The 23,416-nt window shown below is 62.1% G+C and overlaps 3 protein-coding genes across 3 annotated transcripts; 1 reads left to right on the forward strand and 2 right to left on the reverse strand.

Annotated features, from left to right (window-relative positions):
* Positions 1 to 5,223, forward strand: NDUFA4L2 (NDUFA4 mitochondrial complex associated like 2). Its single transcript, XM_034071541.1, has 4 exons — positions 1 to 95; positions 3,413 to 3,501; positions 4,722 to 4,782; positions 4,933 to 5,223. Exons 1-4 carry the CDS (start codon positions 39 to 41, stop codon positions 4,987 to 4,989), a joined length of 264 nt encoding a protein of 87 aa, XP_033927432.1. The 5' UTR covers positions 1 to 38; the 3' UTR covers positions 4,990 to 5,223.
* Positions 5,224 to 5,822: 599 nt separating this feature from the next.
* On the reverse strand, positions 5,823 to 10,450 carry SHMT2 (serine hydroxymethyltransferase 2). The gene is made up of 12 exons (XM_034071619.1): positions 10,214 to 10,450; positions 9,231 to 9,485; positions 9,064 to 9,143; positions 8,683 to 8,883; positions 8,506 to 8,587; positions 8,192 to 8,314; positions 7,965 to 8,104; positions 7,629 to 7,794; positions 7,464 to 7,563; positions 7,106 to 7,261; positions 6,321 to 6,428; positions 5,823 to 6,198 (listed from the first exon to the last, which is right to left on the reverse strand). The coding sequence occupies exons 1-12, from the start codon at positions 10,448 to 10,450 to the stop codon at positions 6,071 to 6,073; spliced, it is 1,776 nt and encodes a 591-aa protein (XP_033927510.1). The 3' UTR covers positions 5,823 to 6,070.
* A 981-nt stretch (positions 10,451 to 11,431) lies between these two features.
* On the reverse strand, positions 11,432 to 22,022 carry NXPH4 (neurexophilin 4). The gene is made up of 2 exons (XM_034071542.1): positions 21,975 to 22,022; positions 11,432 to 12,212 (listed from the first exon to the last, which is right to left on the reverse strand). The coding sequence occupies exons 1-2, from the start codon at positions 22,020 to 22,022 to the stop codon at positions 11,466 to 11,468; spliced, it is 795 nt and encodes a 264-aa protein (XP_033927433.1). The 3' UTR covers positions 11,432 to 11,465.
* Positions 22,023 to 23,416: the final 1,394 nt, after the last annotated feature.

Consider the following 23,416-nt stretch of genomic DNA (forward strand, 5'->3'; position numbering starts at 1 on the left):
CTCCAGGACCGCGGCCGGACCTGCCCCACAGCCTCGCCATGAAGGGTCCCCTGCTCGGAGCCATGTTCTCCAGGCACGTCAAGAGACACCCCGGAGTGAGTCACCCCCTGCCACCCCATCCTCCCCATCCCTCTGCCCCTGTGCTCCTCACAGGGCACCCCGCAGCCCCCGTCCCTCCGGGATCATCATTGCCCTTATCACATCCTTCCTCAATCCCTGCCCTTCGCACCCTTTATCAGCCCCCCCTTTCCCTCCCTCTTGCCAAACCCCATCCCAGCCTCCTGGTCCTGCTCCCCATACCTGCCCAGGCTGTTCCTGTGTGCCACCTTCCCCTTGGCACTGTCCTCCCGGCTCTCACAGCATCCTCCAGGTAAGCAGGGTGGTCCTGGGGGTCCCCGGCCCCCCTTTATTAAAGAGAGGTGAGGCCACCCTGCCCCATTCCCTCCATCCAGCACTGTAGGGTGCCAGGGCTGGGCTTTGGGCACGTTGACTCTTACCCACAGGTTTATTTCCCCCAACCAGCACCCTTTGAATGAGGGGTGATGCTCCGTGTCCACCCCCTGTGGTGGGTGTTCAGGGGGCATCTTGAAGTGGGGTGGATCAATCCCCTTCCCCACTCACCTTAGCAGCCCCAGTTTGAAGCACCAGCTCCCATCCTTTCAGCTCAGAGCTGGCCCCATCCCCTGCTGAGGATTTTAATGTACAGAGATGCTCGAACCCTGACAAACCACAGCCCCTCCGAGACAGCAGCAGCCTGGGGACCTGTCAGGGCTGGAGGCCTGGGGAGGGTTAAGGAGCAAGCACTGGCTGGAAGTCACGTAAGCGGTTGGCAGTTGGGTTTGGGATGGTAAAGCAGCCAGGGTGGAAAGGATGAGCCATGGCTGAGCATCCAGGCGCTGCTGGCACTAAGGAGGGAGCCTGGGCTGGAGCAGGAGCACCCTGGTGCTGAGCTCTCCCAAGGAAAAGGGGGTGCTCCTGGGTGCTTTTGATGTCCTTGGTGGGAGCAGATGGAGGGACAGCACAGACCAGGGCTGCTGTGTGTTTGTGTGTGCAAAATGGGGTAATTTGGGGCTTTTCTGCTCACTCCTGCCAAGGTTTCCCCATCTGTCAGACAGAGGATGGTGTACGAGCTTGGGGGGAGCACAGAGAGGCCCCCAGCCAGTGTATGTAAAGGGGAGGATGATCCTGGGTGCCTGTATGTGAAGAGCCTGGCATGTGCCCCGTGCCGTTAAGCAGGATTATGGCTGGCAGAGGTTGCTGGGGCAGTTTTGGACATGTCATCCATAACAGGCAATGAGCTCCAGCTCACACCGGGCAGGTACATCAGCACTTTCACCTGGCAATAGATTCTCCCACCGCAACACGCCCGGCTGCCTGCCTGCATGGCAGTGATTAATGTCCCCAGCATGCCCTGGAGCATGGTGATGGGGAAGCACAGGAGCAAAACCCTGTCTGGAATGGCTGGGGGCTGCACGGCTCAGTGGGTGCTTTTCGGGTACCATCAGAGCCTGGGGCTGCATCCCACCATCCTCTCCCTATGGTACATATACTGCCACAGGAAGGGATGCTCGCCTGTATCCTATCCAGGCACGGGGCCCCCACCTCACCCAGCACCTTCATGCGTTTCTTTCCTCCTTCCTACTGTTTTTGGAGCTGGAGTGGTCGGAATGGGGCCAGATCCCCACTCTGGAAGTGCTGAGTGGTGGCTGGGATGCAGTCAAGCCTGGCTGGGAGATGGGGGTCCTGGGGAGCAAGTCCCCTTAAATGGGGTTAAAGGGCAACCACTGCAGGCACACAAGCAACATTTGGACTCTCTGGATGCTTAAGATCAAGCTCTCAATACATCTTGTTTACCTTTGTGTGTGTCTTGGGGGGGGAAATCAGACCCCACCGCCTGCGCCTGCAGCCCCAGAGCCCCTTTGCCTATGCAATGCGCGGCTCCCCCAGCTCCCCTACCCTTAATTCTTCCCAGGCATTAATTACCCAGAAGGTGTCAGCAGCAGATGGTGAGACGAACCCATCGCCCCTGCTCTCCTGCACCAGACACAGCAATTCCCGGCGCTGTGGAGTTCGTCTTGATTAGCCGGCGCGGTTGGGTAGCGGCTACTGCCAGCTCCTCTTGGCACCCAGCCGCACGCAGCACGGAAGATCATTATCTGCTGATGCCTCTCACCCCCCGAACCGGCGCTGGCATCTGCCCGCTGCTCCAGCAGCCGCTGCGAGCATGGCTTGGCTTGGGCATGGGCACTGGGAGAGGATGGGGGGGCACAGCCAGGGAAGGGAGGTGCATCTGAGTGCCCAGGGTCTTCCCCATAAGGAGGTGCTTGGCAGAGAACTGGAGGGGTGGACTGATCCTATTCATCTAAGGATGGGGCTTGGAACAACCTGGTCCAGTGGAAGGTGGCCCTGCCCGTGGCTTTAGGGTCCCTTCCAACCCCAACCAGTCTGGGATTCTGTGCCTCATCCAAATGGGAACCTGAGTCACGGTGCAGTGAGTGGCTGGGGAGGGGGGATGTGGGGACGGATGTGGGGACACCTGAGCTCCAGCAAACACAACGCAGGGGCTCGGATACCGGCGATGCAGCGCACACAGCGCACACCAGCCCCGATCCCCGCTAATGGGCACGGCGAGGAGCCGGCTGCGTTTCGCCTTCCCAGGGGCACGGCTTGCGGGAGGTTCATTACGCTCCGCCCGTCTCCCCTAGCACGGGGGCCGCTGCAATTTGGGGGAGGTCAAAGCAGCCTCGGCTCGGCTCCGATTGAGGCCACGTCCCCCTGGGCACTGGGGATTGGCAGCGCCAGTAGAGGGGGGGGGAAGCGGAGATGAGGAGATGGAACCGGTTGCCCTGCAAAGGCGTGATGCAAACCCCTTGGTGCACGGAGCACGGTGAAGGGACCCCTGGGTCACCCTCTATGGGGCTGGGGCAGCTCCTGGAGCGGGTCACTGAGTGATGCTTGGCACCAGCGATCCCTGTTCATCCCTGCTGCAGGCACAGGGGAAGATGGATTGAACCCTCCTCATCCAGAGGTGGTGGGAAAGGATACAGGGCTGGGGGGGGGGGGCAGGACCAAGTCCCTTTGAGAGGAATCCTGAGGCTCAACCCCTGACCAGGGCACCATCACACATGGCCGCACCAGCCAGCACCAGCACTGGGCAGCAGCAGCAGGCACAGGGGAAGCGATTTCTCATTCCAAATCCAATTCCTCTCCAACACGAGCCGATTTTTCTCTCCCTCTTTTAATTCAGTCACTCAAGCTGACAGCTACACTGTGTACCGCAGCCCAGCTACAGGATTGCTCTGCCATATTTCCCCTGTAAATCTCCCGGTGTGTCAGCTCTCCCTTTCACTCTCCAGTCCGCCTGATAAATATTCATTTCATTGGGGTATTTTTCACTTTCCTCTCTCTGCAGCTCATTCCCCTCATTGGCTTCATCAGTGTCGGCATGGGCAGTGCCGTCCTGTACCTGCTGAGGCTGGCCCTGTACAGCCCGGATGTCAGGTATGGGTCGGGGTGGCCCTGGGGTGCACAAGGCTCCTGGATGGGCTCTGACACCCTCCGTGGTGAGCAAAGCTGAATGCAGCAGTGCCCGGAGGGAAGCACTTGGGAAGTGGGGGACCAAGGCCCCTCCATCCTGCTGCTCTGGCCGGGAGAGAGGTGCAGAGGGGTTACAGGGCAGGATGACGAGGCAGATAAAAGCAATATGTGACTGATGGGGAGGGGGGGGAACCTTGTGGGGAGGGATGGATTGACAGAGGAATGGGAAAGCAGTGGGATGGATGGGTGGAGAAGGAGCCCAGGGAGAGAGGGAGGGATGGACAGAGATGAAAAGCGTGCAAGGCTGAATGGGAAAGGAGCAGGAGGTAAGGTGTGAGGATGGATTGCTGAGGAGCAGCAGTGGATGGGCTGACACAGGACAGACAGCACGCTGCAGCACACCAGCCTGCTCCCCCCCCCCCGTAGCTCAGTGGCCCGCGGTCCCTGCAGCTCCACGCTGGCTTAATGCCTCTCTAATATTTGTTTGCTCCCGGTAAAACGCTCATTGATTCCGTTTGACGCCAGCTGCCCAGGGTACTTAGCACGGCAATTAGCAGATCCAGGCACCTTGTGTTTGATGGGGGAAGCGCATGTGTGTGTGAGGGGGGAGAAAACAACAGCAGCATCCCTCTCCCCAGCACATTAATGCTATTAAACAGCTCTGGGGGGGCTGCATTCACACACCGCACCCCCCCGCATCCCCCAACGTGCACGCACGCACACACGTGCACGCACACACATCTTCCCAGATGGAAAATGCTGCTCTTGGCCAACACCAGCGGATTGCAGGAGGATGGGGGGGGGGGGATGCACTCCAGGGACCCATCCCACAGCGCTGCTGGCTTCCCACAACGGGACGTGTCCTCCTTGGGATGGCTTCAGCCTTGCACGCTCACAGGCAGCAGGGCAGAGGGATGGGGCAGTAGGGGGCAGGCAGATGTGCACCCCTGCACGTAGCACCGGTGCCTTGGTGCTTGCCAGGCTGCGGTTTGGTGAGTCAGGATATGGCCGTGGCACAAGCCTGGGCAGGGATGTGCCTGCCTGGTGTCCAACCAGCTCCTCACCCCAATCACAGCAGCATCAGTAGGATGAGCTCGACAGAGGGCATTAATGGGGTAAAATGGGGGTGATGGGGGTGGTGGTCTGTCTTCCCCCTCCTCTTATAGATGCTCATGACTTTGCAGCTGGGATCGGAAGAATAATCCTGAACCCTGGAATAAACTGAGCCCCACGGACCAGTATAAAGTAAGCAGTGGGTGAACTGGGGGCCTCTGGGGTGGGTGGGAAATGGCTGCGGTTAAGACAAGGAACCCTCAGGGGAGAAGGGGGAGAGGCAACATCAGCTTTGGGACAGAAGGAACATTCCTCCCCCATCACATCCCCTCCTTTCTCCAGTTTCTGGCAGTTTCCACCGACTACAAGAGCCTCAAGAAGGAGCGGCCCAGTTTCTGAGCTGGGGCTGGGATGTGCCTCAGCCCCATCAACCTCTCCTGCCCCACAGCTCCACGACACTCGCTGCCTCCCCAGCACCCCCAATCCATGGGGCTGGGCCCCCAACCTGCAATAAACCACATCACTGAGGAGCGATGCACTCACCGGTACCTGGCACGCTGCTGTCACCATCCTGCCTTGCCTATATGAAACTCATAGCACAGTAATAAACTATTTGGAGTGGAGAGTGGGGCAGGAAAACGGATCCTGTGCAGTTTCCCAGACCCATGAACGCAGGAGACATCCATCTCCCCCCTCTGAAGGCTGGGATGGGGGCTCACATCCCACTGGAAGCAGCAGTTCATGGCCCTGGGTGCTGTGTTTCCTCTCTCCCACGCTCCAGGGCCCATCCCGGCCCCTCCAGAGAGGGAAAAGGGCTGGATGGGATGGAGGGAGTCACACACACTCACACGCACACGGATGGATGTGCGTGTCCTGCACGTGTGCACAGCCCCGGTTCTGAGCCATGGGGCCAGGGCGCCTGCCTGGCGCTGTTTGCTTTGGCTATGGTAGTGCTGAATGCTGGCCAGCAAATACAAAGCAGGTGATGGGGGGGACGTGCCAGGGCCTGGGCCACGGCCCCCCCCAGTGCGGATGTCACACTCCAGGGCTCAGTGTAAATCCCCAGGTCCCTCCTGCCCTCAGCACCATGGTGGGGACACTGAGGCACAGCTGCAGGCACTGGTGCATGCCCCACATCCATCCATAGCACAGTACCCAGGGACACTGTTCCTCACAACACCCCATCACTGACCTCTCCCTCCCCAGCTCAGCACCCACAGCACTTCCACAGGAACCAGCTCTGTCCTGCTTTTATTAGCAGCCCCTTCCCCTAGAAAAGTGCACGATTTGCTTGGCCAGAGAGGTTGGAGCAAGGGCTTGGTCTCTCCCATCAGGATCTAGGGGGTGTCTCTGTACCCTAACACTGAGAGCAGGATGGGGAAGGGGGACACTGCTCCCCACCCCGGGGAAGCAGCGCCCAAAGGTGCTACTGGGGGGGAAAGAGGAGTGGGGAATGCAAAGGGTGTTTTGAGGCCCCAGCTCAGCGGTCACAGAAGCCGGGCATGGGGAAGGCACGAGCAAAGGTCTCCACGCGCTGGCGCAGGGCAGCCAAGCGCTGCTGCGTCTCTGCATCCTGCAGCAAGAACGTCTTGAACTCCTGGAGCTTGCCTGGGGATGCAGGAGGATGGGGGGGGATGTTGAAGCAAAGGGGGACACTGGCACCAGCTCGGGCACAGGCCCCTGCACCCAAACTGGCACCCAGCAAGGGGGGGACCCTGCTGCTCACTCACTGGTTTTGCTCTTGACGTCCAGGGCCAGGGCGATGCCCTCGTCGATGAAAGCCACGACCTTCTGGAAATCCTCCTCATGGAAGTGTCGGGATGTGAGCGCAGGGGCACCTGGGGACAGAGACCATCAGGGGCTGCACCGGCCAATCCCAGCAAGGAGCTCCCTCAATCCCAGTCTGCACTGGCCAATCCCAGCAAGGAGCTCCCTCAATCCCAGTCTGCACTGGCCAATCCCAGCAAGGAGCTCCCTCAATCCCAGTCTGCACTGGCCAATCCCAGCAAGGAGCTCACTCAATCCCAGTCTGCACTGGCCAGTCCCAGCAAGGAGCTCCCTCAATCCCAGTCTGCACTGGCCAATCCCAGCAAGGAGCTCCCTCAATCCCAGTCTGCACTGGCCAATCCCAGCAAGGAGCTCCCTCAATCCCAGTCTGCACTGGCCAATCCCAGCAAGGAGCTCCCTCAATCCCAGTCTGCACTGGCCAATCCCAGCAAGGAGCTCCCTCAATCCCAGTCTGCACTGGCCAATCCCAGCAAGGAGCTCCCTCAATCCCAGTCTGCACTGGCCAATCCCAGCAAGGAGCTCCCTCAATCCCAGTCTGCACTGGCCAATCCCAGCAAGGAGCTCCCTCAATCCCAGTCTGCACTGGCCAATCCCAGCAAGGAGCTCCCTCAATCCCAGCCCCTCTCTGAGCCAGAAACTGGCTCCAAAGTCCCCTGTGGGTGAAGCAAAGGGGGGATCCCTGCCAAGGGAAGGAGCCGGATGGATGGAGGCAGGGCCCATCCCTCACCCAGGCGCAGCCCTCCTGGTGTGAGCGCACTCTTGTCCCCCGGGCACGTGTTCTTGTTGGCAGTGATGGAGACGAGCTCCAGCACCCGCTCGGCCCTCGCGCCGTCGATGCCCTTGGGCCGCAGGTCCACCAGCACCAAGTGGTTGTCGGTGCCACCTGGGGAGCAAGGGAAAGGGGTGGGGGGTGACCGACAGAGCCCCCCCCTCTGCTCAGTGCCGCATCCCAACCTCATCCCTGCTCCTAGAACGCTCCCCAATTGCCCCCCAACCCACCTATGCTCCCCACTGCTGCACTGAGGCCAAGGGATGCTGCAGCCTCATCCCTCCCTCTGCCCAGAGGTGCAGGAAGGAGGCAGTACCTGACACCAGGGTGTACCCACGCTGCAGCAGGGCCTGTGCCATGGCCTTGGCGTTCTTCAGCACCTGCTGGCAGTACTGGCGGAAGGCTGGTGAGCTGGCCTGGGAGGGGGAACCACATCAGTGTGGGGCCAGGGCATCCCCAGCCCCACCACCCCGGCACGGACCTGTTTGAGGGCCACGGCCACAGCAGCAATGGCGTGGTTGTGCGGTCCCCCTTGGAGGGAGGGGAAGACAGCAAAGTTGATCCTGTCCTCCAGGTCGTAGAGCATCTCCTTGCCTGTCTTCTTATCCACCGACCGCACACCCTTGCGGTAGAAGATGAGTCCTGACCTGGTGGTGATTGAGAGCTGGTACCGCTCCTCCTGCCACCACCCCATGGAGGCACCAACACCACTACCACCCTCCCGCAGGTCCCTCCTGTTCTCTCCAGAGCCTGAAACGCATCCTCTGCATCACACCAGAGGCAGCATCCTCATGGGGGATGCAGGACACAGCCTCACCTGGCACCACGCAGGGTCTTGTGTGTGGTGCTGGTGACCACGTCCGCGTGCTCGAAGGGCGAAGGGATGGCCTTGGCTGCCACCAGCCCGCTGATGTGAGCCATGTCCGCCAGCAGGTACGCCTTCACCTCCTCGCACACCTGCAGACACAGGCGCACGGAGCCATGGGGTCCCTGTCCCCCCCTGACTACAGCATCACCCTGGATGGATGCGATGCCACCATGTACCTTCTTCATGCGAGCGTAGTCGATGAGGCGCGCGTAGGCGCTGGTACCTGCGATGATGAGGCGAGGACGGAAGAGGCGAGCTGTCACCTCCAGCTGGTCGTAGTCAATGAGCCCCGTGGCTGGCTGTGAGGGACAGACAGACAAACAGACAGTTTGCCCCTCCTGCCCCCAGGCAGCTCCCAAGCACCAGGATGTGGTTGGCACAGAAGGGCAGGGGATGGCAGAGCAGCTCAGGCACCTGAGGCATCACCAGGATCAACAGCTTGGCCAGCAAACCCCCCCCTTCACCCCAGCATCTCCCCCCCTCAGCTCACATTAAGTTTGTAGGGCATCGACTCGAAGAAGATGGATGTTGCTGAGATCCTCTTGACGTCCGACATGTACCCATGTGTGAGGCTGCAGGGGAAGGAAGAGGTGCAGGATCAAGCATGGCCCCCCCGTCCCTGCAGGCAGCAGGCTCCTGGCTGCCCCCCCCTGCCCACACTACATACTGGCCCCCATCGGGCAGGTCCAGCCCCATGAGGCGGTCGTGGGGCTGCAGTAGGGCTGTGTAGGCTGCGAAGTTGGCTGGAGAGCCCGAGTAGGGCTGAACATTGACCCCCCAATGGGCAGGATCCAGGTCGAACGCCTCCAGCGCACGCTGCTCACACAGGAGCTCGATCTGGTCCACAACCTCTGCTCCCCCGTAGTACCTGGGGATGGGAGAGGTGACAGTGAGGGGTGTGATGGGGTTCTCCCCTCCTGCCCTATAGGTGACAGCCTCCCCTTGGAAACACCCTCTCTGGCCCCAGGGCTCCCCTTGACCTTTCCTGCAGCTGCATCCTGGCTGCAGGAGGACCCCTAAACCCCCAGAACCTGCTCCCCCTCTTTACCTCTTGCCAGGGTAACCCTCTGAGTACTTGTTGTTGAGGCAGGAGCCCAGGGCTTCCAGTGCCGCTCGGCTGCAGAAGTTCTGGGGGGGGAGAAGGGGTCAATGATGAGGCAGCAAAGCTCCCACCTGAGCAGGACCCCCCAGCACTGTGAGCATCCCCTGCCCCACCTCAGAGGCGATGAGCTCCAGCCCCCGGCACTGCCGATCCTTCTCCTTCTGCACCAGGGCCCACATCTCAGGGTCGCTCTCGGCCAGGCTCTCCTGCCCCGTCAAGGCGGGTGTATGCCCCGTGGCAGCGGCTGTGGCAGTGCCATGCTGTGCCCGCTGCCTGCAGGTACCCCCCCAGCCGCCACATCGCTGCAGGGCCTGCACAGGAGAGGTGAAGCTGACACCCTGTGACCCCACACAGGCCCCTCTGTACCCCTAAGAGTGCCCCTGGACCAGTAGGTGACAGTGCTTGAAGCAAGACCCCAGTGTTCTGCCTCCAGCCGGGGTGGGCACATGGGGACCCCCCCCCCCACAAGGGGCAGGAGCGTCTTGGAAGGTGCATGCACAGGTGGGGTGGGCAGACCCTCGGTCACACCACGGGGACCCCCTTGTTGTGCATTGGGGTCCCCCCCTCAGCCCAGGGTCCCAAAGAGGACCTCTTATTGATGCAGGGTCCGGGGTGATGTAACTGCTGCCGGCCCATTGCATCACCCGCGGTCACCGACCAGGGGCCAGGGACGGTGCCTGCCCCCGACCCGGGGACTTTGGGCCGGACACAAAGTCCACAAGGGCCGAGCTGGGCAGGGGTGGGGGGCACGGCCCAGCCTGGGGGGGGGGGGGGGGGGGGGGGGGCAGGAGCTGGTGCCGCTGCCCCGACACCCACCGGATGGGCGCTGTGCCCACAACGGAGCTCTAGGGGGGGACAAACGGGTGTGCAGGGAGCGACCCCCGTGGGTACCCGAATCCCCCCCGTGCACGGGAGCACCGGAACACGCCGGGTACCGCGGCTCCCTGCGGGCACCGGCACTGCCTGCGCATCCGGACTCCACAAGGCACCGGTACCCTGCGGGCCCCGGGGTACTCCGGCCACCGGCGCCGCCGCTCCCGGCACCGAGCCCCCCCCCGCCGAGGGCACCGGTCCCCCCCCTCGGTCCCAGACTCACCCTGCCCAGGCGGAGCGGCCACATGGCGGCCGCGGTGCCGACGGATACCGGCCGGGTCGGGTCCGGGTCCCGCTCCCGGTCCCTGTCGCACTCCCGGCCGCTCCCCGGTGCGGCCCCACCGGGCTCCGCGAGCGCTGCCGGGGCGGAGCCAAAGGGGCTGCCGGCGCCGCGGGGCCCGACGGGAAACGGGAGCCTCCCCCCGACCGAGGGTACCCATCCGTGACCCCCGCATCCCATCCGTGATCTCCGCATCCCATCCCTGAGCCCATCATCCCATCCCTGACCCCATCATCCCATCCCTGAGCCCCGGATCGCATCCCTGACCCCCCCCCCCCCCCCCCCCATCCCTGATCCCCACATCCCATCCCTGAGCCCCTCATTTCATCCCTGACCCCTGCCTCCAATCCCTGACATTCCTCATCTTCATTCCTCCTCCCTGCACCCCATCCTTGACCACACACACCACCTTTAGCACAAGCACCCCCCATCCCTCCTTCCTCTTCCCGCATCCCGAACTCTCCACAAACTCCAACATTTTTATTTTCTTCTTTTTTTAATGTTTTTCTTTATTTTCTGCTTTTTTTTCCCATTTTTTATTTTCTTAAAAAAATATGAGGAAGTCCCTGCCCAGAGCCGGGGGGGGGGGGGAGGAGCAGCCCCCAGCAAGGGCTCTGCCCCCCCCAGCCCCAGCTGTGGTACTTCTTCACTGATGGTGGGGGACAGGCAGCAGCCGGGGGGGGGGGGGGGGAGGTAAATTTGAGGGGGGCTCCATTTGGGGGCTTATTTTGGTGCCCCCAACCCTGCTGCAGCCTGCGAGGGGCCGTTGGGGGGGGGCGCAGCCCTTGCACTCACACAGACTGGCATGCACACGTGTCCACACACCCATGCATGTATGCCTCCAATGGCTGCATAGGGCGTGAAGCCCCCCACATCTTAGGGGGTGACTGCCCAGCACCAGCACTGTGACCCCAAATTCCCCCCATGATACAACTGTGCCTGCCCCGGGGGTGACACGCACCCAGCTGATGCCTTTGCACGGGACTGTACCCCCCGACTCGCCCGCATGCTCCCGGGGACCCCATCCCAGTGTACGGGAGCATGGCACACAGCGGGTGTTAGGGTCAGCACCCAGTGAGGAAGGGGAGGTCGGTGCGGCAGCAATGGGGGGCACTGTGCAGCCAGGACGGGGTCCAGGAGCTGCCGGCCCCCATCTGCCTCCATCTCTGGTGCCCACTGCCCCTTCCCGCAGCCATCAGCCAAAGTAGGGGTTGTCGTGCTGGAAGTTGTAGTCAGGGCAGACCTTCTGGACCAGCTTGTAATCGATGCTGAGGAAGGAGATGAAGATGCAGATGACTTTGAAGGGCTTAGCACAGAGCCAGGCGGCGTGGCTCTGGGTGTGCTCTGTGAAGCACACCTTAGACGGGTCGTACAGGCAGGGCTTGTTCTTCCGTGCCCTGTTCGTCTTCTCATACTCCACGTGGCAATTGAGGGCTTTGGCCGGGCGCCCCTCGGGCAGGGTGCTCTGCTGAGGGGCTGGGAGGGATAGCGGTGGTGGGGCTGGCACCAGCACCTCAAACCCCACTGCCTTGGAAGGGGGCACGATGCTGACCGAGACGTTGCCCAGGCTGGAGGAGTTGTGTCGGAAATAGACGCTGAAGGTGCCGTTGATGTGGTCGACGATCTTGCCTGTCACCAACAGGCTGAACTTGAGCGTCTTGATGTTGAAGTAGAAGTCGCCCCATCCGAAGATCTTCTTGGTGCGGCTGGACTTGAGCGAGGGCTTGCGCCGGGCGCGGGGGCTCAGCAGCTCCCCCGTGGTCTGGTTCTTCTGCCAGTCCCAGGGGCTCCCTGCGCCCCGGGGGGGCTCAGCTGGAATCAGCCGCCCAGGGTCGAGCATCGGAGGCTTCAGGGCTCCATAAGGAACATCCTTGAGGAGGCCGGAGGTGCCCAGCTCCAGGTACCCCAGGGTCTTGGCAATGTGGCCCCCAGCACACACCGCCTGGGGAGAGAGCAGAGACTGGGGGAGCTGTGCCTGCTGCATCCCCCTGCCCGCATACCCCTCCTGCACCCCCAGCACCATGCACCCCTCCGGCACCACATCCCCCCTTGGTGCCGTGCCACTGGTGCAAGCATGGCTGCATCCTGCCCATGCCATCCCCCATCCCCATGCCAGGAGCTGCGGCTGCTTCTCCAGCACCAGCCACATCCCCGTGCCAGAGGAAGCAGGATGCCAGCCAATCCATGACTGCCTGCCCCACAAGTGATGCCTGTTAAGACGCAGGGCAGCAGTATGCCTGGCGATGGGGAGACACCAGAGCCCAGCACTGCCTGCCAGTAAAGCCTAATTGCATTAGGCAGCACCTCTGATGTGCAGCTGAAACGCCAGACCCCTGCCAGGCTGCACGGCAGCCACTCCGCCCTCCAGGATAATTGCACCGGGCAGACACGGCTGGAGAATGGGGTGCATTGTGCGCATTGTGCGCATTGTGTGCATTGTGTGCCGGGGAGGAGGGCACGCAAGGAATGAGCTGGGACCCCTCTGCATTCAGCACAATTGGCAGCAAAAGCATAGATGATGGGCAGCAGCTGCTGCAAGGTGCCCGTACCAGCACAGCCCCTCGCCCAGCAGAGCCAGGAGACTGGGGCAAGGGGTCCCGCAGGGTGGAAAGAAGCAGCCCCATTCCTGGTGGGGTGAATCAAGGCAGGGAGCTGTGATGGAGACCTGGTCCCTCCAACCTGGGTGAGCTGTGAGCCCGCTTAGGGGGGTGCTGATGGGCACTGGCACCCCAGGGCAGCTCCTTTTGGACCCCAGCATCAGTGCGGATGGGACAGCAGCATCCCCCTCCTGATGGTCCCCATGGCTGCAGCCCTGCACGGCTGGTTGCCGGCACTGACACAAGGTGAGCAGAGCCCGCAGCACCTCTCCCACCCTGAGACCCCATCTCGGACGTGTCCCACGTCCCCACCTTGAGAAACTGTCCCGTCCCCCCCCCCTCCATCCCTCAGCTCGACTGCTGCTGGCTCTGCACTGCGGTGCCCGGTGTGCCCCTGCCTGCCCTGCCAGCTGCTCTGGTGCGCAGGATGCTGCTCCGTCAGCCCCGGCCTCGTCAATCACTGTCACCCGGAGCTGCCCAGTGCTCCGGCAGTTCTTGCTCCGGACGACCTGCATCCCGAGGGGGGTGTGGGGAGGAGGGGAGCGAGCAGAGGAAGCCTGGGGGGGGGGAATCTGAGGCACTCCTCAGCGCTGAACATGAGCCCGGGAGCTGCAGGCGGTGCTGGAGGCACTGGGGACCCATCCTGGCACCAGCCGCGCTGCAGCACCCTCAGAATGGCTCCGTGCTGCTTCCCATGAGCCCCATCAGAGACTGGCGAACCCCCAGGACCCCTCCTCAGACCGGGCAGGGGCTGCTCGCACCGGGACCCGCAGTAGGGATGGAGCAGCACCGGGCAGGGCTGCCGCGGACACCGGCTCCACGCTCTCCCCGTTGCTCTCCAGTTGCTAAGCTGGACCCTCAGGCCAGGCTGCGCTGCTGTCTCCAGGATCTATGGCCTTATCCCCATAAACGCTGCCCGTGCTGGGCAGAGCCCGTAAATCTGCTCCAGCCTCTGCTCGCCCTCATCCGCACCACCGGGGCTCGGGCCCGGTCTGTGCGCAGGGGAGGAGGCTCTGGGGGTCTCAGCCGGCGCCGGGAAGGGGGTTCTGGGGGTGCTGTGCAGTGTGAGGCTGAGCATTCCCGCAGCCCCCCTCGGGCCTGGCGTCCCCCGGCTCCCTCCCCGATCTCGCTTTGAGCGCGGCTGCTGCCTTTGCCCTTATCTATATTTCAACGCAGCTTCAAAGCCGGGTGCCCTCACCAGCCAGCGAGAGAGGGAGCGAGCGTGGCAGGACCGGGAGATGAGAGATAACCAGGGGAGGGGAAGAAGGGGCTGCCCCCAGCATCCCCTCTCCAGCCGGGAGAGCAGCGTTTTGTGGGCAGAGTGGTCCCGGGGACACTGTGCTCTCCCTCTACCCCACTCCCAGTTATTCATCAGCCCAGGAGCCCCCCGCATCCCTCATGGGGCTTCCCACCTCAGCCAGGGCTGACCGCCAGGACAAGTGGTGCCCCCAGCAGTGCTACATGAGCTGCCGTGGCCCCTGCCTCAGTTTCCCTTTCTCTTTCATCCACGATCCCCTGCTGGTGATGTGGACAGGGATGTGATAGGAACGGGGCTGTGATGGGGAACTGATGGAGGCAGAGATGCAGCAGGGATGGGGAAGAGGCAGGGACAGGATGTGGGGAGGGGATGGGTACATACTATGGGGAGGTGCTGACGGCAGCTTCCTTCATCACTTGAGGGCCATGGGCTCGGGCAGGAGGTAGGGATCGGATGTGCTGTGAGGTACAGACTGGGCATGGGCAGGGAAAGAGCTACCCCCAGCCCCTCTGGGTGAGAGGCCAGGCTGGCAGCTCCCCCCCACACACCAGGAGCTGCTGGGGAGCAAGGGATGAAAGGGAATCGCAGAGCAGGGCAGCAACTACCAATGCAGCCCTGGCTATCGATCAATGGGCAGCACGGGGAGCGTGCAGGAGACCCTCAGACCCCGGCAGGAAAGGGAGCCCCGAGCCCTGTGGGCAAAGGGCAACACAAAGCAGGGTCACGTCAAGCCTGTTCCATGACAGCACTGAGGGGAGCCAAGGTCACCCCCTGCACCCTGCCAGGCTGTTGGCATTCAGGGCAGGTCCCACTCACACCTCGCGTTAAATATTAATGCTCCTGCTTGCAAGCGGCCGGGGTGCAGAGCACACACGTGCACGGGCACCTCTCAGAGTGTCCATGGGTGTCCCGGTGCTCCTGGCTCTGCATGGATGTGCACAGAGACCCCCTCCCTTCCTGGCTGCACCGGGGTCTATCCAGGGTCGCGCTGGGCTCTGCCCCATGCGCCGTTCCTGTCTGTCATACATGCACAGGCTGCTGCATCCATGCATCACTCCATGACAGTGGTTGTTCTGGGGGTCTCAAGCCCCCGGTGCACTTCCCTGTGCACACATAGGGCTGCCGTGGGGCCCTCCATGTGTGCACAAGCAAGGATGCAGGAAGGGCTGGGGGTGGCTGCAGAGGGACTCGGTGCCGGCATCAATTTGGCTTGTCAGGACCGGCGGTGATGGCCACTCACATCCCATTTGCTGGAGGGGCCAAGCGCCGTCAGCCGCTCCCCCGAGACCCACGGTCACCTTGGTGGAGGGAGGGGAGCACATCAGCACGGATGAGGGGCTCCCAGCACCCCGACAACAGGCCCACAACCTCAAGGCAAGAGAGCCCCTGCCTGTGCCAGGAGCAGAGCACCCACAATGGCATCAAAGACCCCATCCCCTGCACCCTGTGTTCCCCCACCTCAGCGGGGGTCATTGTCAAAGCTGCTGCTGGGGGTCTCCCCATAGGTCAAGCTGGTCCCTCCCCTGTCACCCCACTGCCTTCGTTAGCGCAAGGAGATTAATTGGAGGTGCTGAGCCACAACCCCCATGGGCCTGCTCCCCCCCCCCGGTGCGGTGCAGCCCGGGGCGGCGTGGCATTTCCAAAGGTTAGCAGCAAACAAGGTGCCTCTGACAGCTCCCATTTATCTCCGTGGCGCGGAGCGGGTGCTAATGCGGTGGCAGGGGGGATGCGGTGCAGCGGGGGGCTCTGCGGGAGGGCCCCGAGCACATGGGTGCTGAAGGGGTGCAATGGTGATGGGTGAGAGCACACCAAGATCACCCATGGCCTGCAGAAGGGTGTGTAAGTGAATGCAACAAATGCCTGCGGTTGCTCAGCATGCAGCTGAATGTGCACAAATGGCTCCACGTGTGTGTGCACACATGGTTAGGCAGGGCACGCACGGAGCAAGGTGGCTCTGCCTGGGTGTGTGCCGCTGCAGGGGAGCCCCTCCTCAGTGTGATGGTACCCCTGGGCTGAACACGCTCCTGGGTGCACACACAAGAGCAGTGCAAGTGCTGGTGATGCCAATCTTGGTGCCAGGGCAATGATGCCACTGGGCACGTCTGGGGCAGGTCCAAGATGCTGGTGGAGCTGGGGGGAGGCAGGGATCAGAAGCACTCAGCCTCCCCAGGATGCTGCTGCTCTGCCAGGGGCAGGATGAGGGTACCAGGAGGTGCAGGAATGGGGTGCAGGATGGGGTAGGGAGGAAGGGCAGAGTCCCCATCTCAGTCTCACAAGGGGAGAAAACACCCCAGCCTCCCAGCTCAAAGACACTTGAAAGCCCTTCCCTGGCTCCCAGCTCTGACCAAGTGGGTCACAGATGGAGCAAGCTGGGGTGCACCCATGGACACCCTGCTGCACAGCCGGACAAATCCTGCCATGGAGCTGAGCTCAGCGTGACCACACAAAGACCTCCTTGGTCCTTCCTCTGCCTCTTCCATACCGCAACCACACAGCCAAAACCCCCAGCACCAGCACCACAGACCCCAGCATCGCATTGGCATTGCAGAGAGAGCCTGGACGAGCTCCCCAAAGCCAACCCCACCATCACGGGCTGCCAGCACCCAACCTGCACACGCAGCGGGGTCCTTGCTCCCGAAGCAAGGCTCACCCAAGGGCTGGTGAGGCAGGAGCCAGGGGGAACTGGCTTCCCATGGATGCGATTGCCTTCACCCCCTGAACAGACACCTCGCTCCTCGCAGACGGAGAGAATATGCAAATGATGGGGCTTTATTAACGGGCTCGGCACGCGCTGGCTAATAAATATTTCATAGCCCGAGTAGGACTTTTTTTCTCTCCCCACCCCCCCCCCCCCCCACCCCCCTTCCTTCTTCCTTTCGTTTTGGCTCCTTTTCCCTGTCACTCGTTTCCTGCCTTCTCTTTTCTCAGCCCTTGTTTTATTTATTTATTACTTTTAAGGGCTTCACGGTGAGACAGGAGCTGGGAGGTGGCTGGTGGGGAGGGGAAGCAGGGAAGCAGGGAAGCAGGGAAGCATCCCTGGTCTCTCCCCCCCCCCACGGGTGAAAGAGAAAAGTGCTGTTAAGAGCAAAGGAAAAAATATAATAGAAGGAGGAGACAGCACCAGGCAAAGGATTCAGGCTTGTGTGACTCATTGGACTCAAGGAAGAAAAGAGAAGGAATGGGAAAATGAGGAGATAAACGGAGCGGGAAGGGGGAGAGGGGTGCGCAGGCGGATGTGCACGGGAGATGAGGGGGCATAGGGGTGGATGAGGGATGGGGATGCGCTTCCTGATGGGTTCCGGGGGGGTTGAATCCTGCTCACCCCATGCCAGGGCTCCCTGATGCCATCCAGAGCTTGGCTTGGCCAGTGGGACCTGACACTGAATGGGGGGGGCAGCTCCATGGATGGCATGCGGGGAAACAGAGGCAGAGCTGGCAGGGATGAGCCCCAGGTCACTCCTGATCCAACCAGGACACCACACTCTCCCTCCTCATCCCTTGGCCTCAGTTTCCCCAAACCAAAGGGACCACAGCTTTTACCCCCCCCCCCCCCCCCCGCCTTCTCCTCCCCATTTCACTTTATTATTGCAATAAATGTGGCCATAAAAGTGGCAGGTATCGGTGCGCACCGAGATCGCTTTTCCCGAGCTATGGAAATGTAATTTCGAGTGTGCCCGAGAAATTTTATAAGATCGTATCAGGTGGGATCATAAATTACATTTCCAGCCCTTCCTCCTTCCCCCCCCTGCACCACACATTGTGTGTGTGTGTCCCCCTCCACCGATGACACAAGGTCACAATGGAAAGGGGCAAACACTCTGTTCCTATGCCCCCCATTCCCAGGGCCAGCTGAGATTTATCCTCCCCATGAGGAAAAAGGGGGAGCAGTGGCAGGGATACAGCTCTGCGTGTGTGTCCCAGCAAGAGGTTGGTCCAAGCCCTCCAAGAGACCCTAAGGATGCAGGGGACCCTCAAGGGCATCATGGGGGATGCAGCTACCAGGATGTGTCGCATCGCAGCTGAGTGCTGGCTCCCATTGGGAGCTCAGCACAAGGGGTCCCTGCTAAGCTCTCTGGGAACCTCCAGGGCCAGATTCGGTCTCAGTTTGCCCACGTTCCAAGCGGAGTGGTGTAAAGTATCACCAAGGAGCCCAGGATGGAGGCTTCAGTGCTGGGGGGACAGGAGGAGGAATGAAAGGGTCCAAGGCCACCACTGTGGCTGGATGGGGTCTGTGCCACAGTGCACAATGGTCACAACGGGGTCTGGCAGGGCTTTATTTGAGGAGGGGAAAATGAGCCCCAGTGCATGGCACCGTGTGGGCTCTCACAGCCGATCATTCCTGAAGGCCAGGCTCCTGCTCCCACAATGACTTTTCCTTCTGCAACAGCGATCAGGGAAGGAAAAGAGAAAAGGCAGGGAGGGGGGAACACGGGCAAAGGGATGTGATTATTTCTTTAGTAGCAATCCAAGCGGCTGGAGAGGAAGCTTCATCTTTCCTGGGCCATTTACCTTCAGCGCCCGAGTGCGAAGCCTGAGCCAGGCAGCTCTTCATTGATGCTGGAGCTTGGCCAGGGCAGGCGGGGGGTGTGGGGGGGAATATGGGGGCTTTTGTATGCAGCATCACCCCTCTATTGGGGCTTTAGGAAGGAGAAGCTGTGATGGGAGGGGTGGGGGGCAAAAGTCATTAATCTGGGGGTGTTAATGGCATAGGTGCGATGAGCAATGGGGCTGACAGGGGTGTAGCTGGTGCAGAGGGACAAGGCTCAGGCCACCCCCCCCACACCTCCCGGCTGTAAACTGGCAATTGAAAACAAGAGGGGGGGAGAGGAAAGCAATAAAGCAGCGATGGACTGCAGCCAGAGCAGCACAGTGCAGGAGCAGGAGCGGGTCTGGCCGGGGGGCACCCCTGGGTGCCCCCCCCGTCCCCAGCCAGCGCTCCCCCCGCGCTGGGAGGCTGAGCCGCGCCACGCTCCAGGCTCCATCCTTATTGAATCTCCCAGCTCAGGGTGCAAAGGGCACCACAGGGAAGAGTTATTAAAAAAAGGGAAATGAGTCGCCTGGAAACCTTCTTTCGGAATAACAGAGGGTGTTTGTTTGGCGATAGATTAGCTCAGCCATGCTGAGCACACAGCACCCGCCGCAGCCACGGTCAGCTCCGAGAGCCGCAGCAACCGGGCTCCCCCAGCCCGGCCATCATCCTGGACCCTGCGGCGATGCGCCCGGCCAGACCCGAACCCCATTTACCCTCCCCTGGCCACAAATGGGGTTCTCTGAGCCATGAAACTGTTCAATCCTACCCTGTTAATGGGAGCTGGGAGGGTGAATTAGGGGTGTCCTTGCACCGAAAGGGCTGGCAGCATCTGCTTAAGAGCAAAGCCATCTGTCAGCCAACAACCTAGTCGACGTGTGACAGCGCCTGGGTGACAGCAAGGGAAAGGGAATGAAGTGGGGTGAGTTTCCCAGTGGCTTGCATCCTGCATCCCGCATCACCAGCATCCCGCATCCCGCACCACCAGCATCCCGCATCCCGCACCACCAGCATCCCACCAGCATGACCACAGGCACTTTCAAAGCAGAATTTCCCTGGAAAGGGTTAATCCAGGAAGGAAAACCTGCCAGCAACACTCCAGGTGCTTTGCAGACACCCGTTATCTCACCTCCCTGCCTTGAAGGAGGGAAACCGAGGCACGGTGCCGGTGATGGGAAGGCACATCCCTGCCGAGGTACAGGGAAGGTATCCAGTGTCCCAGCTCCAGCCCCACCACATCCCACTCTGCTTCTGGGCAGCTTGGCTGCCTGCTCCAGGGCCCTGGTGCCCTAAACCCTTCTGGCTCCTGTTCAGCATCACGTCCATCACTTGGGCAGCAGGGAGCACAGGACCAAGGCTGGCATCTGCCTCCCGGCAAGGCCAGGAGGTTGATGGCCGGGAATTGCCTTTCCTCTCTGCTAAATTAACACCCCTTTGAGCTGGTAAAAGCACCTTGGAGCTATCACCTGCCCTTGCCCTGCTGTGGCTCAATCCTGGGTGCATCCTGGGGGGGCCCAACCCAGGGGAAAGGCTGCGGGACCCCCAAGGTTTAACCCTCAGTGAGCAGAGCATCAACAGGAAGGCTGAGGCAGGGCAAGCGCCCGTGGGCAGCATCGCTGCCACCCTGAGCTCAGGCATGGGGAAGGAGAAGGCAAATGCCGGGGTCAGCAGCAGCCATGAAGGGTGGGGGGCCGTGGGGGGTGATGTGCACACACATAGACAGCAGCAGGAGCTCTCAAAGCCCACCCCGGTACCCGCTGTGCAGCCACATCTGCCTCTTTGCCCCATTGCTCTCATCACTGGGGAGCTCCGGCGCAGTGATTGGGGTCGGGGGCAGCCGGTGGAGCCCCCCTGGGAAAGTTTCTCCCCAACAGGACCAAGTGGGGCAGGAGCTGCCCAGTTCTCTTCCCCAGCCCCACACCACCAGGCCCATGAAGGGGTCCAAGTTCGTTGCCCCCCAACAGCATCATCCGGGGTCATTCCCCATGCTTGTGCGCTGGCCCCCACTGCAAACCCCCATATCACTGCCCCTGTGCAGGTGGGGAAAGGATGGGGAGGGGGGGGCAAGGGCAGCGCCCAGCCCCAGATTCCATCAAAACAAACCCATTCGTCTTGAAGCAGCTCCAGCACCAACAGATACTCTGTGTTAGATGGACATGGGAAGGAAGGGGGGTCACACAGAGCAACCCCCTCCCCTCTATCTATCCATGGACACCCAGAGAGGAACCAGTGCCAGAGAGATAAGTTACAGGAGCCTTTGCCTGGGGGGTAGGATTGTGCTGGGGGGGGGGGGGGGGGGGGGTCCCTGATGTGCATCCAATTCCCGAGAGGGAATCGACTCGTTTGATTTTATTCATGAAACACAGAAAGTAAAAATGGAGTGTCAGGAAATCAGAGCTGCTGGGGGACGAGCGCAGCCCCCCCGGGCACAGCTGGGCTTGGGGGGGGGGCATGAATCCCACCCCCTGCTCATGACCACCACAGGGATTAATGGAGCCCCCAAACCCAAGCTCCGAGAGATGGCAGCAGAGGGGGGGGTGTGAGTGGCCTTGGGAAGCATTGAGTACCCAGGACCACTACCGAGGGGCACCCCCGAGGGGAGGGGGGCACCGGAGCTTTAGGAAGGGGCCCCCTCGAAGGGGGGTGAAGGCCACGGCAGCACCGGAGCTGAGCCCGCACCGAGTCACGACAGGAATGAGGCGTCACCTCTGCAGGTGGTTCCAGCGCTCCCGACCTCGGGGTACGGCCCCCCCCCCTGCTGCCCCAGCCCGGTTCGGGGGGCAGGGACTCCCCCATTCCCTGACACAGTGGGGGGGGTTCACCCCCACACAACGGGGGGGGGGGGTACGTGTGTCCCCCCCCGACTTGCCCACGCGCGGTCGCCCCCGCTCCGTCTCGCGCGTCTCGTTGCCCCCCCCGCACCTGCCAGACGGCGCCTCCCGCTCCCCGCACCGGGTGGAGCCGGGGGGGGGCCCTCGGTGCTGCACTAACGCCGGGACCCCCCCCCCCGGGTCAGCCCCGCGCCCTCTGCAACTTGGGGCGAGCAGGACCCCCCAGGACTCCCCCATTCACCTCCCTGCAACCCCCCCCAATTCTCCGCTATCTCCGTGACTGCCGGAGCCCCCTGCATCGTATGACCCCCCCCAAACCGCACGTCTCCCCAGCATCCTCTCTCCACGTCCCGCCCGCTCACAGCGCGGATCGTACCCCCCCCCCCCCCCCGTTCCGGTGCGACCCCCCCCCCCCCCCATCCCGGGATGCCGCTGTCCCCCCCTCGGTAACAGCAACTTTGCCGGGGGTGCGCGGCCGGTGCCCCGGTACCTGCAGCAGCAGCCAGGGCCCGAGCAGGGGCAGGCGGCGGCCGAGCATCGCGGGGCTCCCGGGGCTCCGGGGCTGGACGGAGCGCGCAGGGCGGGCGGAGACGGGAGGCGGCGGCCAGGGGAGGCAGGAAGAAAGTTGGAGACTTGCTGGGGCCGGGCGGTGCCTCCGCCGAGCCCCGCCAATCCCGGCCCGCCGCCCCCGCGGGGGGGGGGCACCGGGCGGGGGCACCGGGACCCTGCGCTGCACCCCCGGGGCGGCGGCGACGGGAGGGGACGGAGCCGGTGATGCGCTGGTCCTACCCCCCCCATCCCTGCTCCTGGGAGACCCCCACATCCCGGGATGCGCTGGTCCTACCCCCCCCACCCCTGCTCCTGGGAGACCCCAGCATCCCGGGATGCTCCGGTCCTACCCCCCCCACCCCTGCTCCTGGGAGACCCCCGCATCCCGGGATGCTCCGGTCCTACCCCCCCCACCCCTGCTCCTGGGAGACCCCCGCATCCCGGGATGCTCCGGTCCTGGCTTCTGCTTTTGGGAGACCCCCGCACCCCGGGATAAAGCCGGGGCTGTCCCCCCTTTTTCCATGAGACCCCAGCACCCTGTAATGCTCCTGGTCTTGCCCCCCACTTTTAGGTGATGCCAGCACCCCACGAGTTCTGCACTGGGGCAGTTGGTCCTGCCTGACCTGGGGAGAGGGTTCTCCCATTGCTGGGTACCCACTCTGAGACTCCAACATAGAAGGGGGAGCATCCTACAGGAAAGGGTCTGGGGGGCAGCCTTGCACCCCTCACAGCATGAACACACACATACACACATATACATACACACATATACATAGACACATATGTGTACACACACATGCACACATATGCACACATATACCTACACATGCACACATATACACATGCACACTTATACATACACACATATACATACACATATATGCATACACACATACATACACACATATGCATGCACACAGCATCTCAGGCTGGCCATGCAAACTGCATGGACCCACACATGTTCTCATCCCTCCAGCCCTCGGAGGGTGTGCGAGGTGTTCACATCCCCCCCCCCCCTCAGCAGGCTCCCTCCCCAGAACTTGCACTTTATTGTTATTACTATTATTACTGTTATTCCTATTATTTTCCACCTGCCGGCAGGGCCTGCGGTGTCAGCAGGCCTGGGGGCAAGCGGGGGGGGGGGGGGGCATTGCGGAACCACACGGACGTGTGGAGACAGAATGAATAAAGGTAAAGGAGAACTAAGGGGAAGGGAGGAAATGGAGAGGGGAGAGGAAGGCAAAGAAGAGGAGCTGGGAGATGTGAGTCTGGCCCCAGCCAGCCCCACAGCAGTGCTGAGCACCCCATGTTATGGTCCATAGCCAGGGTGCATGTTGGGGGGGCTCACTGCTGACTCTATGCCAGTGCTACCGGTTGGCATGA

The sequence above is a fragment of the Melopsittacus undulatus genome, chromosome 21, assembly GCF_012275295.1.
Source record: "Melopsittacus undulatus isolate bMelUnd1 chromosome 21, bMelUnd1.mat.Z, whole genome shotgun sequence".
NCBI classification, from domain to species: domain Eukaryota; kingdom Metazoa; phylum Chordata; class Aves; order Psittaciformes; family Psittaculidae; genus Melopsittacus; species Melopsittacus undulatus.

What these genes read in the sequence shown, in the direction of transcription:
- NDUFA4L2 (XM_034071541.1), top strand. Translation starts at nt 39, where the DNA reads ATGAAGGGTCCCCTGCTCGGAGCCATGTTCTCCAGGCACGTCAAGAGA. An exon ending in ACGTCAAGAGACACCCCGGA is followed by an intron (nt 96 to 3,412) that starts GTGAGTCACCCC and finishes CTCTCTCTGCAG; the next exon opens with CTCATTCCCCTCATTGGCTT. An exon ending in GCCCCACGGACCAGTATAAA is followed by an intron (nt 4,783 to 4,932) that starts GTAAGCAGTGGG and finishes TCCTTTCTCCAG; the next exon opens with TTTCTGGCAGTTTCCACCGA.
- SHMT2 (XM_034071619.1), bottom strand. Translation starts at nt 10,450, where the DNA reads ATGGGATGCGGGGGTCACGGATGGGTACCCTCGGTCGGGGGGAGGCTC. An exon ending in GAGGGTTACCCTGGCAAGAG is followed by an intron (nt 8,884 to 9,063) that starts GTAAAGAGGGGG and finishes TCCCATCCCCAG; the next exon opens with GTACTACGGGGGAGCAGAGG. An exon ending in TGGCCGTGGCCCTCAAACAG is followed by an intron (nt 7,564 to 7,628) that starts GTCCGTGCCGGG and finishes TCCCCCTCCCAG; the next exon opens with GCCAGCTCACCAGCCTTCCG.
- NXPH4 (XM_034071542.1), bottom strand. Translation starts at nt 22,022, where the DNA reads ATGCTCGGCCGCCGCCTGCCCCTGCTCGGGCCCTGGCTGCTGCTGCAG. An exon ending in GGCCCTGGCTGCTGCTGCAG is followed by an intron (nt 12,213 to 21,974) that starts GTACCGGGGCAC and finishes CTCTCTCCCCAG; the next exon opens with GCGGTGTGTGCTGGGGGCCA.